Source organism: Coccinella septempunctata, chromosome 1 (assembly GCF_907165205.1).
Source record: "Coccinella septempunctata chromosome 1, icCocSept1.1, whole genome shotgun sequence".
NCBI classification, from domain to species: Eukaryota; Metazoa; Arthropoda; class Insecta; order Coleoptera; family Coccinellidae; genus Coccinella; species Coccinella septempunctata.
Genome location: NC_058189.1, coordinates 20242953 through 20257955, shown reverse-complemented (window position 1 = coordinate 20257955; position 15003 = coordinate 20242953). Strand labels below are relative to the sequence as shown.

The window sequence follows — 15003 nt, the reverse complement described above, 5'->3', positions numbered from 1 at the left end:
TTGGTCAAAAACTGCGAATGAGTTTTCCTTTTTTATAGAGCTTAGCCCAATTAAATGTGATGGACCCACTGCGGTTTTTCGCAGCCGCCCGAAATCTAATAATTTTTCGATTTTTCTTCCTGAGCGACATAGAACCAACATCTTTGTGCAAGAACAAGAAGACAATTTGGTTTATTTTCTATGCACCTATTTTATAACCTGTAATATCCTCATATGTAAATATTGAAATATTTTGGAATATTAGAATATGTATTTTTAATGATTAGATTGAATCATTAAATCATAATGTAATAGTGAATTTTATGCAGATACATTTAATCTTCGACTGAATAAAAATAGAGTTTTACCAATGAAATGAAGCAATATCGTACATTAAACATGGTATAGGTATTCAATGAAAAAACTCTTCAAGTAGTCCAATACCTGAAACTTTTGCTACACAAGTCGATTTGAAGATTGTGAACTGTAATATTGGGAGCTATCCTATTGATTAAGATCCAAGAATATTATGGATTTGTGGAAGGATGTATTGAACAGTCCTACAAAAATAGTTGCTCCTATGGTGGATGCAAGTGAATTACCATGGAGAATTTTGAGCCGAAGATATGGAGCTCAATTGTGTTATACCCCCATGTTACACAGTAATATATTTATTAAAGATCCGAAATACCGAAAAGAAGCTCTGGCTACATGTGATGAAGACAAGCCCTTAATTGTTCAGGTAATGTTGAACCTATAATTTGTGTAAATGAAATTTTTTTGAAGTATTTTTTGAAGTCATTAATTTTGAATCTTAAGGAGATCTATCACAGAGAAAAGTTCAACACTAGGTTCAACATAACAGACTTTATGAAAACCCTCGTGAAGGGTCAATTTAAGTGAAGATTAATTTAAGTAGCATAAATAGTTGCAAATTAATTTTTTACAAGAAATCTTAGGTTTACTGAAGTGGTAATTTTACCAATATAATTGATATGGATTGATCCTATGCGTTCCACAAAACCCATTCCTAGATCAATAGGAAAACAATAGGTAAATGTGTAATAGTAGGTTTTCAGAAACTAATACCGCTTTCCATTAAGCACAAGGGAGCTTTTTTATATTAAGGGTGAACCCATCAATGAAATTTGCCATGAACCCTAGATGGTATAGAAACACTAATAAGTATTTGAGTATTTGCCTGTAGGCAAATTCCTTTATAAGCAAACCAAATGGCAGATGCCAAGTAGGGATTCATTTGATTTGCATGTAAATTGTTTATGTATAATTATTATGCTCCTTTTCATTTGGGTGCTCATAAATGCAGTAGAAACAAGATAAATACTCATTGAATATGTATTACTCTCATTCATGAAGAAAAAATGAATTAAATTCATAGAAAATTTTGTTACAAAGACAGGGATTTCTTTTAGAAAAGTGCGATTAATTTTTGAAAAGGGTTGCCTTTCGTTGCAACCAACACTGCAACATTAAGACCAATTTCACCAAACGGTGATGAACTCCACTCAACTTGAACTTAGATTTATATATATATATATATATATATATAACAGTTCTTTATTGTCTTTAAACAAATGGCTATCGACCTAGGGTTCTTCAGCCTTTTAAATTTACAGTTTTATTTATCATTTTTTTTAATATAAAATACAATACACAAATATCGTAAAATAATTATTTAGTTGGTATTCGACATTTTCAGAAGAGTCTGTGTGGGATGTTTTCTTTTAGTCCTATTCGTTCCATCATCGTGGTATTGTGTAATTATATCATGCTGTTCTATCAGTTTAGAATGAAACTTCATATTCAGTCTCTTGATTCTTTCATTTATTGGTTCATTTCCCGTCTTTTCAAATGTGTCGCATTCATGTTATCTTTTTAGGGCTGTTGTCTCTGCTACTTGCAGATTTTTTATTTCTCTGGATTTGCAGTTTGCATATATTGGGTGTGCATATTCAATCAATGGCCTACAAATGGTCTTATATTATATTTTCGCTGCATTGTAGATGTTGATTCCTAATTTCCTATATGTTAATTTAGCAAAATATGTGGCTCTGGAGATAGTCTTTTTCTTAATCATCTTTGTGTGAGCATTAAAATTGTATCTATTGTCTATTTGATCCCCAAATATTTTATAGTCGGCGAAGGTCTTATCATAACTCCATTGATATTGATAGTTGGTGAATTTGTTTTGATTATGTGATCAAAGATGATAAACTGAAACTTATTTGGATTTGGTTTCAACCTCCATTTGTGGAACCATAGTGTGACTGTATTTACTTGTTCTTGCAGGCTTTGTATGCAACTTTGCGATGATTTTTCATGTACAGTGTTGTGTTGTCAGCAAATTGCAGAACATAGTGTTTCCTAGATGTAGAACTACATATCATAATAGTAAAGTTTATAAATTGTTGATAGTGGAGATCCTTGAGCCGTGCCCTGCTCTGGACTGAAGTGACTAGAAACAGCATTATTTATTTTAATTGTTAGTTTTCTGTTTTCTAGGAATTGCTGGCATTGCTTTATTAGGTAGTATGGGCAATTTGTTTCATTCAGCTTATATAAAAGTCTTCTGTGCCACATACTGTCAAAAGCTTTTTTGATATCCAAGCTAACGCAGCTGACTTAGCTTTTACTAACGTCGCATTCTGAACATTAGGTATAAGAATTGAGAGTGGGTGGTTTGTTGAGTTTTTTTTACGTGAATCCGAACTGAAAATTTGGCATGTATTTGTTTATATGTAGATCAAGCAGTTTCTTTATTAATTTTTTATAAAATTTCCCTAGAACTGGAAGCAGGGTGATAATAATAATAACTGTTCTTTATTGGCCATCGACCGAAGTCCTTCAGCCTAGTGAATTACAAAAGTACAAAAAAAAAAAATTCATTCTATTTCAGTTTCTTCACTGCAGCTCAGATAGTCTGTCCATCACACTTCGAGTTGGAAATTTTCTGTGTGGGTTAGTTACCGGGGGGTCCTTGTGGAACATGATTTCAACATCCTCTATTTCTTTCAATCTTTGTGCAAATCTTCTATTCAGTTTCTCTAGTCTCTCCTTGATTGGATGTATGTTAGCTTTTTCATATAATAGTTCATTTGATGGGTTGTGGAGTTTATTAAGTGGGTGTCTCAGTCGAGTTATAATTCTTAGTGCTGATCTTTCTCCTACTTCTATATTTCTCATTACCGAGTCCGCAACGTTTGTATATAGTGGATGTCCATATTCTAAAATTGGTCTACAGATGGTTTTGTAGATTTTGATGGAATTTTCCAAACTTATTCCTTGGTCGTTATATGTGAGGCATCTGAAATGTTTAGCTCTTGCTATTGTGTTTTTTTTGGCTATGTTGGAATTCAATTTCATATTGGCCTTGTTGTCTACTTGTATGCCTAGGTATTTTATTGATGGAGATGGTGATATGATGTTGTTTTCAATCTGGATTGTTGGTGAATTTGGACGTATCTTATGATTGAATATTATCAGTTTTGATTTGCTTGGATTAGGTTGAAGTCGCCATTTGTGAAACCAGGAAACTAGACTGTTTGTGTAGAGTTGTAGGCCTTTCAGGCATTTTTGTTCTGTTTTTTCGTGTGAAATAACTATTGTGTCGTCAGCATACTGTAGAAGGTATTGTGATTGGCTGGGTGCATTATATATATCGCTGCAGTATATGTTATAGAGGAACGGGGACAGTGGTGAACCCTGTGGTGTGCCCTGCTCTGGGGAGAACCAGGAAGAGGTCGTCTCATTTATCTTAACTGTCAGTTTTCTTTCTTCCAAAAATTCCTTGATTATTTTTATGAGATAGTGAGGAGTGTCGAGTTGGTGTAATTTAAACAGTAGTCCTCTGTGCCAAATGCTGTCAAATGCTTTGTTGATGTCTAGGCAAATCGCAGCTGTTTTCTTTCGATTTAGTTGAGCATTTTGTGTGTTAGATATAAATATGGTAATTGGCAGAGTAGTTGATTTTTTGGTCCGAAATCCAAATTGGTGTTTAGGTATGACATTTTCCAGTTGTTCCTCAAGTCTACTTTTTATGATCTTCTCCAGCAGTTTACCCAGCACAGGGAGCAGTGTTATTGGCCTATAGTTTTGTACCTTTTGATGATCCGTGTTATGTTTCGGTATGGTTATTATAGTGCCTACTTTCCAAATATTAGGGAATATTCCAGTATTTAAGCAGTGTTCATATATTTTGATTATTTCGTTATGTACTTCTTTTTGTAGCATTTTCAGAACGCTCCATGGAATATTGTCAGCTCCTGGAGCACTGTTCTTGCTCTTATGTAAAATGTCATAGTAGACTTCCTCATCAATTTTAAGGTTTTGATTTCTTGTTGATGTTTGTGGATTATTGAAATATTTGTTGTACCAGTCGTTAATATCTTTTTCATGTTGTTTGTCAAACTTGAGGTTTTTATCATATTGAAATGAGCTGTTGAAATGCCTGGAGAATATTTCTGCTTTTTCTTTATCTGTGTCATATATTTTGCCTGCCTCATTTAAGGTTGGTATACTATGGTATGTTTTGTATTTGGAAAGCCTGTTTACATGTTGATAGAATGTTCGTCCCTTTATCTTATTTATTTCATTGCACGCGCTCATCCATGTATGTTGTCTGTATTGCTTGATCATGTTGTGAATGCTCTTGTTAATTTCATTTATGTTTCTTTTTTGAAATCGGGATTTGGCTGTTGCTGGTATTCTCTGTACATTTTTCTTTTTGTCTTGATGAGCTTTATGATATAGGGGGGGAGTTCATGAAGAGATGGATTATGTCTAGCAATGGGGGTGTGTTTTCTTATGTTGTCTGATAAATAGTTGTTGAATTCTGTGATGTAGTCTTCGTTAATTTCTCTTCCCTCATTTTGTTTTATGAAGTTCATTATTTCTCGATTGACTTCTTTCATATTACATTGCCTAAAGTTATATGTTGTTTTCTTGGGTATATCTTCTGTTATTTCCAACATATCAAAGGTGATTACCATATTATTATTATTATTATTACCATAGGTGGTTGGATCCCAGGTCTGGAACAAGCTCAACATGACACTTAACATTGCTTCTCAGGTTAGAAGTGTATAATATTAGGTCCGGAGTACTGTCGGGATGGTTGCCCATAATAAATGTTGGATTTGTCAGGTGTTTAGTGAATATCCCGTTCTGCAAAAATTTGCTTAGCTGTTTATTTTTACTTCTGTTAACGTTGAAGTCTCCTATGATTATAGCGTATTTGTATAGTGCTGCCTTGGTGAATATTGTTTCTTCAATAGCGGAGTGTGGATGTATGTACACCAAAAATACATGCAGCTTCTCATTTTTGAATGGTATAGTGAAGTGGAGACATTCATTCCAATGTTTCTTCAGCACTGGTGGGTTTTCCTTTCCTATTTTCATGGTTGGGTGGCCTTGCACAATACTTCCTCCTCTTTTGTTTATTGTTTTGTTTCCTATTTTTTTGATGGTTTTCCAATCCCTGTATGTCACTTTATCATCCTCTTCAATTTTTGCCTCCACAAACATAGCACATTTGATGTCGTTATTTTCAATGAAGTTATTTATAATTTGTTTTTTCGGAACATAGCTGTTAATGTTGTTGTAAAGAATTTTCACTTCAGAATTGAATTTGAATGCTGTTATGGGTTGGCTCTGTTGGTGACGGATCTTCTGGGTTCTCCATGTCAAACATCAAAATATACACTCTGCTCCCTGAAAAAACGGCGACAGTGTCGATTTTATATTGGTTGATGAATCTTCTTTTTAATTTGTTGATTAGTTCTTCCCTATTGGTATTTTTAGGTTTGTTTAACTTCCTTATATATGTATTAACTATATCATCATGAATAGTAATTGTGCCGTGAATTCTGCTCTGTTTCTTGTTTAGTTCTTCTATGTTTCCTGATTTTTTGTTGAGTGGTTTGATTGAGACGTTAGGTATTCTCTCTAACGGTTTTCTGGGGTGTTTTGGGCACTTAGGGGACCATGATTGGTGATCTTCTGAGCCACATGACTTGCATTTGGGAGGGAGGGTTGTTTTGCATTGAGATTCTCTGTGTGGGCCCTGACATTTAGTACACACAAGAGGACTTATGCAGTTATCGATCAAATAATAAACATCTGCTGCACGGCATCGGTGTGGGTTCAGGTGGGTTACTAGGGTAGACAAAGTAGTGTCTGTTTTTATAAAACATCCTCTCATTTAGCAGTTTTTCAAATGTTGCTTCCTCTCCAGTTATTATTCTTATATGCCCTGTTTGTGTATTTGTTGCTCTTGATGTTATTCTCTTACAGTATCTGTGTTTTAGATTGAGATTGTTTAGGTGTTGGCTTATGTCTTTTTCATCAATAGATTTTTCTACGGCAGTTATAACTACTGAGAAAGTTTTTTGTGGTTCTTTTCTTTCCTTTGTGCTTTCGTATGGTCTTGTTTCGTTATATTTAATTATAATCTTGTCGATTTTCATTTCTTCTAGGGCAGCTTCGAGTTTTTCTTTATTACCATTTGATTTTAGCAGATAGCCCAGTTTGGTTCTCAGAATAATGTCTGTTGATTGCGGAAATTTTTTATTCCATTCTTCAGCCATTCGAATTCTGTCTTTTATAATGGACTCGTCGACTGTTAGATAGAAAAGAAATTCGTATTCAGCATTTCGAATTTCATTCATTCGTGTGGAAAGCGAGTTGAAGTTTTTGTCAATTTTCCGTGAGTGAGTCATTCTTTGTTGATTATTTGTGTTTATATTTTGTCGCATTGGCATATCCTGTTGTGTTATCTGATTTCTTCTGTTGTCCAGATGCGTTCGATAGTCAGAACTGTATTATCGATTGTGGAATTTCTTTATCGCATGAAGGTACTTTTTTGTTGGGTCCAAGTTGCGTGGGAGAGGTTGGATCTCTGATCCTCTTTTTTCTCTGTCGGATTTTTTTCCATTCACCATTTTCTTCTATTTCCATCACAGTGAATTCTCCATCACTTGAAGAATTCATAATTTTAAAAACAACGGAATCGCAGGTTTATCGACCGAACGCGACAGATGCACATTCGAGAATGGCAGGGTGATAGGTCGGTAATTTTCGACTTTTCTGCTATCTGTATTTGGTTTATGTATATTTATACCTCTTTTCCAAATTTTTGGGAATATGCTATTATTTATACAATACTCGTATATTTCTATCAGTTTCTTGTGTGTACTCTCATTCAGGGCTTTGACAATGGACCTTGGGATGTTGTCTGCTCCAGGTGTGGTGTTTTTAGATTTATGAAGAATTTCATAGTAATCTTCCTCATTAATTTCAATTAACTCATTGCTTGTGTTTCTGGTCTTGTTAAAATGATTCTCACATCATTCATTACCCTGTCAAAATGATTCTTATCAAAGTTGGCATCTTCATTCAGTTTGAAAGTATTTTGGTAATGATTTGCAAATAATTCACATTTTTTCTTATCGGTCTGATATTCTTTCACATTATCTTCTAATGTGGTTATTTGTTGTGACTGTTTGTATCTGGACAGATTGTTGACTTCTTGGAAAAATATTTTACCTTTGGAATCATTGATCTTATTACAAAAAGTTATCCAGTTATGTTCCTTATATGGTTGTATCATTTTGTGAATGTTTCTGTTGTAATCATTCAGTTTTTTTTGAAACTAGGGTCTCCACTATTTCCGTATTCCCTGTACATTTTTCTTTTATATTTGATCATTCTAATGATATATGGAGGAAGTTCGTTAAGGAATGGATGTCTCGAGATGATGGGTGTGTGTTTTTATACTTTCAGATGAGTCATTTTTGAATTTTTCTATACAGGGTGGTCCAGATCGTAACCAAGAAATTGTAACCACCTATTTAACATCAAAAATAAGCCCTAGTTTGTCATATAAACATATGTCGAGAAATGTTTCCTCTCCAAAATATGGGGTGTTAAAATTATAGAAAAAAAAATGTTTTTTATTAATAACTTTCACACTGCTTGAAATATTTTTATGAAATTTGAGACATAGGTTTTGAGCGTCAAGGAGCACTTTTTGCATAATATCATGTATTTTCTATTCTACCAGTGGCGTCCGTACTGCAGCGAGACTGAATATTTTCAGATAAAAAAATGATACGCCACTGGTTTTTCCGACAATAAAAATTACTTTTTAAATCACTATTTAATTTGGAGCAAATTCGGTCTCCTAACTTTTTGCTGTACGAGGCACCGTTTCCGGTTAAAAAAATAAAAATTTAGTGCACTAAATTTTCTCTCTCTTTAGAAAAATATTTTCGAATAAAATTTGTGAGGTATTGAGGGAAAAAAAAATGAACATATATTTTTAAACTTGACCGTGACATCAAGGTTATTTCCTGATCAAATTGATTTTTTTGAATGAAAAGGTATATTATTTAGTGCAGATTCTCATTCTTCATGAAAGAAGAATAATTATTCTTTGAACTTCTTTTTATTAGATTTCAATTATTAGTTTTTGAATTACATGAATACATATTATGTTTTTTGTAGATCAAAAGTTGGGGAGCTACCCCGATGCTATATGTTGATTTAAGGTGTATACAGATTACTCTGATAGCGTCTACACACTGCCCAACTCGGTCGGGCCGACAAACCGACTTGGTTGGGTTGGATGTGAAATCGGTCCGTGTGTAGCTACGACCGCCGACAGAGGATTTGTCGGGTCTTGTCGTACGGCCTAGCCATCCAACCGCACGACCAAGTTGGATCGTGTGGAGGGCTGTCGGGTGGAAAGGAACTCATTCTGTCAGATGACGACTGGAAAGGTATTCGCTGGTGCCAAAATTGCCGCCACCATTGATCCGAGCGATGTATACTCCAGCGATCGTGAAATTCAACTGACCAAGTTGCACGGCGGTCGTGCCGTCTGTAGGCAACGCCCAATCTGGTCGTCCCGACAGTTGGCCCGACCGAATTGGGCAGTGTGTAGCCGCTTTGACATGCGCATTATGACGCGTTCCCACGTCATGTCAGACTAATCTGTATGCATCTTTAATCGAGCATCGTGGAGACCTAGTGGATTTTTAAGATTAGATAGTAGAAATAAAAAAAGGTTTCAATGATGTATGCACTTTCAATGGTGGAAAAAGCGTCTGTAGATTTTCAAAGATGTAAAATAAAATCCTCAGGTGTATACAATCGAGCTTGTCAGATTAAGATGCTGCGTGTCTGTGGCCGTACGGAAGAGTTGAAAATAATAAAAAAAACTAGAACTACTGGCATTAGCGTCCTCCATATTAAACAATCCGGAAAAAATATCAGGAAACAGGACTAAAAAATGAAAGAAACTATGGTTTGTTGTAATGTCCAGCCAAATTTTCAGTGTCCGTTCTATAGTTCATGGAATCAAATAAACCAATATAAATCATCTCTAAAATATTCCTCTTTTTACCATTTCTCTCCCTCTCACAAACACTCACTCTATCAAAATCTATTATATGAGATTCATCAAAGTAATGGGAACAAAGTGCTGTTTTTTCCCTATCTCTAATATTTTTCAAATCATTTTTATGCTGTTTTATCCTATCATTTAAATACTGTCTTGTTTGACCGATATATACCTTATTGCTCAAGTTGCAATAATAAAACAGCATAAAAATGATTTGAAAAATATTAGAAATAGGGAAAAAAACCGCACTTTGTTCCCATTACTCTGATGAATCTCATATAATAGATTTTGATAGCGTGAGTGTTTGTGAGAGGGAGGGAAATGGTAAAAAGAGGAATATTTTAGAGATGATTTATATTGGTTTATTTGATTCCATGAACTATAGAACGGACACTGAAAATTTGGCTGGACATTACAATTCCATCATTAGAAAACACAAGTGTCTTGTTGACCCAGGTTAGGTTATAGAATATTTAGGATATTGTTAATGTTAGTGTATGTATATATAACTATAGAATAAAATAAAAAAAAAAGAAAACTTATGATATAGTAAAAGATTATTTATAGAATAAATTATATAATTAAAGAAAAAAAATAAATAAATAATAATAATATAGAATATATCAAAATAATATAAAATTTAAAAAAATAATAATAATAATGATGATAATACATTGAGGATATTTGTTTCACTTATGCGATATTTGTTAACGATATTTATTAAAAATAGACTGTAATATGTAATTGTGAAGAATTGTTTTGATATTGGGTGTAGAGTTGTTGTTGTGGTTGTTTTGTGTTCTGTCGGTTCTTCTGTGTCACCGTATGTTGCTGAGTCGGTCTCAGTTTTTTCGATATCATTGAATGTGACTAGATGCTAATTTTGTCTTTTTCCTTTTTTTGCGATTAGCAAGAATATCTTTAGGGTAACCCATTTTTGTATTTTATTGCATCAATTGAAGAATTGGTTTTCTTAGACATCTTTGGTAAGAAATTGTTGATGTACTATACGTTGTAACTATGTCTCGAATAAATTTGTAGGCCTGAGGAAGCAAGAGACATCTTGCGAAACGTCGCCACGGTTGTCATGAAACCATAGTTTCTTTCATTTTTTAGTCCTGTTTCCTGATATTGTTTCCGGATTGTATAATAAAAAAAAGTTTTCGAATGTACCAGGATTTCAGTGGATATGTTTTGGTAACAGAGGCCACTTTTCGTGAGACTGATTTCTAATGAAAGTTGTAGATAATTAAATTCTATAAAACTTTTGTCGGAAGCAATTTTCATACTCTCAAGTTTTCGAGCTAGAGGGTGAATAGAGTGGGGAGCTAAGCTATACATGCGAAAGGGAAAGGTCAATGTAGAATCCCAGTCTAATATACATTTATTGCCATATATCCTAAAAGAGTTTGAACGATTTAGAGAATGCATACTTTTCAACATGTAATTAAGCACACATATCTTGATCTGACATCTTCGATTATGTACAATGATCGTTTTTTTTTACTATTCTGACAGGATGTCCTAGACAATTCCGTTATATGCAGGTCTAATCTTTGGTAGAAGTACTCTACGGACGGAAAAAGCAAAGCCTGAAAGGGACCGCGATGTATTATACAATAAATAATGTCTTGGAGTAAACTTTCTATATTTCGATTTTTAGGATAGAGGTAAAAAGAAATGGCTTACGTTAATCTCATCTTCGAGGTCTCTTTGTTCCTTTTCCATTTTTGATGAATCAATTAATTTGAATTAATCAATTTGAAATGGATCTAACTAAAAACTCTTCTCTTTACAGTTTTGCGGTAACGATCCACAAATCATTCTTCAAGCAGCTAAAATGTGCGAAGATTTCTGTTGTGCAATCGACATTAATTTAGGTTGCCCTCAGGCAATTGCTAAGAGAGGACATTATGGTGCTTTCCTTCAAGACGAATGGCCTTTAATTGAAAATATTGGTAAGTTCCAGACACAGGAAAGTTGGCAGTCAGGGAGTTCATTTTGATTTCCATTATTTATTTTTATTTGGGTGAGTCATGCAGAACGGTAATATACCTACCACGTCTGGAGGCTGTTCCTACTTTTTTTGAACAAAAATGATTGATGAGTTTATTTCTTTTATTGAAATTTCAATTAGATCATCCCCGATTTTTAAGTCGATATGAATATTTTGACATCTAGAATCACCCCCTAAAATATATGAACGTTAAATTCGGACACTTTGTATAAATGTTCCTGTAACTTCCAATTCAATTTGATTTCTCAGTACAGACTTTGAGCGGACAATTGAAGATACCAGTTACTTGTAAGATAAGGAGATTCGAAACCATAGAAAAAACCGTTAAATATGCTAAGATGCTGGAGAGAGCAGGATGTTCTATGCTAACTGTGCATGGACGAACGAGGGACATGAAAGGACCGATGACAGGCATTGCTGATTGGACATATGTGACTGCAGTAAGGTAATAATGTTTACCAATATCTGTCAGTAATTTAATTAACTTTAAAAAGCTGCTGGTTGATAATATTGAGGTAATTTAGGAAGATTATTGTTGTAGGATAACATGCAATGCCGCTTTCATAATTTGCGTGTGCAAAATTCTCCTGAATTTAATATTGAATAACTTTGTAGCTTATTGACTAATTTCGATAATTTACGGACAGGTTCCTTGTTCTGCTTATGCACGACAATGCTCGAGCGCACATATTTGAAGTCCACGTTCAAGTATTGGGCTGGCCCCCAAGAAGTCCTGATTACAATCAGGAAAATAATATGTTGAATAGACTAGGAAAGAGAGTTAGTCAGAACTACGGCGAATTTTAAACTTTAGTTGCGTAAGCGTATGCACTGACAAATGTGTGGCATCAGATAGTCCAGGATGCAGTCGCTGCGTTCGTTAAGTCTATATCCGACAGGATCAGAGCTGTTAATCGAGAAGGAAATACTCGAATCTGATGAACATATCGATATTACTCTGTTGTCCATGTTGTTTTTAATTTTTTTTTGCTATTAAAGGATTATTGCATTATTTCCTTTAAACTTGTGTTTTCTGTTCAAGAATAGAGATATCAATATTTTTTTTCCCTTTATTTATTAGCAATCAGAAATTTACAATTCTATGAGCTAATTAGATGTTCATAAGTAGAGTGGAATATACATATTATATAGCTTGAAGAGGCTTCCTCCACTAAGGAAGCTGGCCATCGCCTTCGTAGTCTTCTTGGTTCGTGGTTCTCCAGCAGCGGCTGTAGCAGATCATTTGGATGCCCTTCTAGTTTTGTATGATGTTGGGTTCTCCGTTCTATAACATCCACAATGTATGGGACTGAGAGGTCAATATGTAATGTTTGGTTGGTAACTTACAATGGTGCGTTGGCTATTATCCTCAATATTTTGGACTGGCATCTTTGTTACAGAGCAATATTGGATTTGCTTTCACAATCCTAAATTTCTATACCATATGTCCATATCGGAGTGATAATTGTTTTGTAAAGGAGAATTTTGTTTTCCATAGATAATTTCGACTTTCTACCTATCAGCCACAGTAGTTCTCTGGTTTTCAATTCCATTTGCTTTTTTTTTAATATGTGTTCTTTCCAGGTAAGCTTGTAGTCCAGTGAAATCCAAGGTATTTTGCGCTTGTAGTTTGGGGCATTGTTGTGTTGTTAAGTCGAATTTTTGGACAACATTATTTTCTTAGTGCGAAGTCAGCTTGCTTGGATTTGGTCTCATTTATCTTGATCTTCCATTTATTCATCTAGAGTTGAACTTTGTCCAGGTGCTTCTGGTCGAGGTCTGCGGCAATTGATGGATCTTCGTCTATGGCCAGAAAAGTTTTATCGTCTGCAAATGTTCCTAGTATAATTTTGATGGATGTGGACAGATCTGATGTGTACAATAGGTATAATACAGGGCCCAAGACGCTACCTTGAGGAACTCCAGCACGGATGGGGTAATTTCCAAAGATTTCTTGTCCAACTCTGATTCTGAATTTTCTATTCATCAGATAGGATTTCAGAAGATGGAAGTACTTTAGGGGGAGGAGACTACTACACAAAATAAAAAGTATTATTTCGTGTAGTAGTCCTGCGTGCCAAACTTTATCAAAAGCTTGGCTCACATCGAGAAAGATTGAAGTAAAGTATTTCTTCTCTTCGAAGGCTTGGTTGATGGCTTGTGTGATTCTGTGAGTTTGCTGGACTGTTGAATGGCATTGTCTGAATCCGAACTGTTGATTTGGAATCCATTGGTTATTGGGGATGTCGGTGTTGATTCTTTTCAGGAAAAATATTTCCATTACTTCGAAGGTTATGGGAAGAAGGCTTATTAGTCGGTATGATGATGTGTCGTTAGGATTTTTTCCTGGTTTTAAAATCATGAGGATCTCTGCTGTTTTTGGTACTTTGGGCCAGTGCTTCAATCTTATTATGACGTTGAAAATATTGGTTAAGAGGACCACTCCTTTTCTGGATAGTTCTTTTACCATTCTTGGAGTTATTCCATCAAATCCAGAAGCTTTTTTAGTATTCAGCAGTTTGATCTCCGCATATATCTCTTTTGGTGTCAAGAATATTATGGTATATCTTCTGGTGTGTTGGAAATGCTCTCCCCTACGTTGTCATCTACCATTTAATCGTTTGGAGTGAATACATCGGCAAGGTACTCTGCAAATAAGTTTGCCTTTTCCTGTTCGCTTCTGGCCCATTCAGCAATAGGTAATACTGAGTTTTGATTGGTGGGATTTATTCTTTCGGTTTACTCTTGGATTTTATAGGCCTCCATATAGAATAATCAGATCTCTTCAAACCAGTTATGTATTGTTCAAATGATTTGTCTTGTAGTTCTACTGTTGAGTCTATTGCTATGGTAGTTCAGGTTAGTTTTGTCAGAAGGTGCTTGTGTGAGTTGCCAACTGGATTTAGCTTACGCTTACGTTTTGCGGCTATCAACTGCTTGATCCCTATGGTTATAGATCTAGATTTATCTTCCTCTTTCCTAATCGGTGGAGTACTTTGAATGGATGCCTGCTTCAAGATATTAGCTTCATCAACTTCACTCGGTTCTTTCAATCCCATCGACAGATTTACTAGTTGGTCCAAAAGTCTGCGATACTCGTCCCAATTGGTTCTGCTGTTATATAGTTCTTCTGGAATTTTTCTATTAATTGCGTATGTGCTTATTGTTGCTATTATAGGGGAGTGGTCCGAAGACAGGTCATAGCTGGGTATCACATCCATATACAGGGTTGGGATAAAGTTTGGCACCAAATTAATATATTTAAAACGGAACGGACGGTAATTTTGAAGATTTTCATAAAAAATACGTCATGAAAAGCAAAAAGAGTTATCTAATACAAAGTATTTCGTTTTATTTCTCGCTATTGATACAAATAACAACGATTTATTTATTTGAATGGATTTTTTCTCAAATGTACAAAAGGACTGAATTTCTTCTTTTTACAGATAATTTTTACATGGAACCCGATATGGACAGATCCGAAACAAGGTGCACTTTCAGAATCTGCAGAAATATACAGGGTGTCCCATTTAAATAAAAAAAAGTTTTGTCATTTCCGGTTAAACCGGAAGTATCTCATTAATGA

The 15003-nt window shown here is 34.7% G+C and overlaps 1 protein-coding gene across 1 annotated transcript in view; it reads left to right on the top strand.

The window, feature by feature from the left end:
• Window positions 1-459: 459 nt before the first annotated feature.
• Window positions 460-15003, top strand: part of LOC123319320 (tRNA-dihydrouridine(16/17) synthase [NAD(P)(+)]-like) — a 46664-nt gene continuing 32120 nt past the window's right edge. The window contains exons 1-3 of the mRNA XM_044906224.1: window positions 460-721; window positions 11199-11358; window positions 11667-11862. Of these exons, the coding sequence (XP_044762159.1) occupies window positions 509-721; window positions 11199-11358; window positions 11667-11862 (569 nt within the window). The 5' untranslated portion in view covers window positions 460-508. The remainder of the gene's footprint in view (window positions 722-11198; window positions 11359-11666; window positions 11863-15003) is intronic.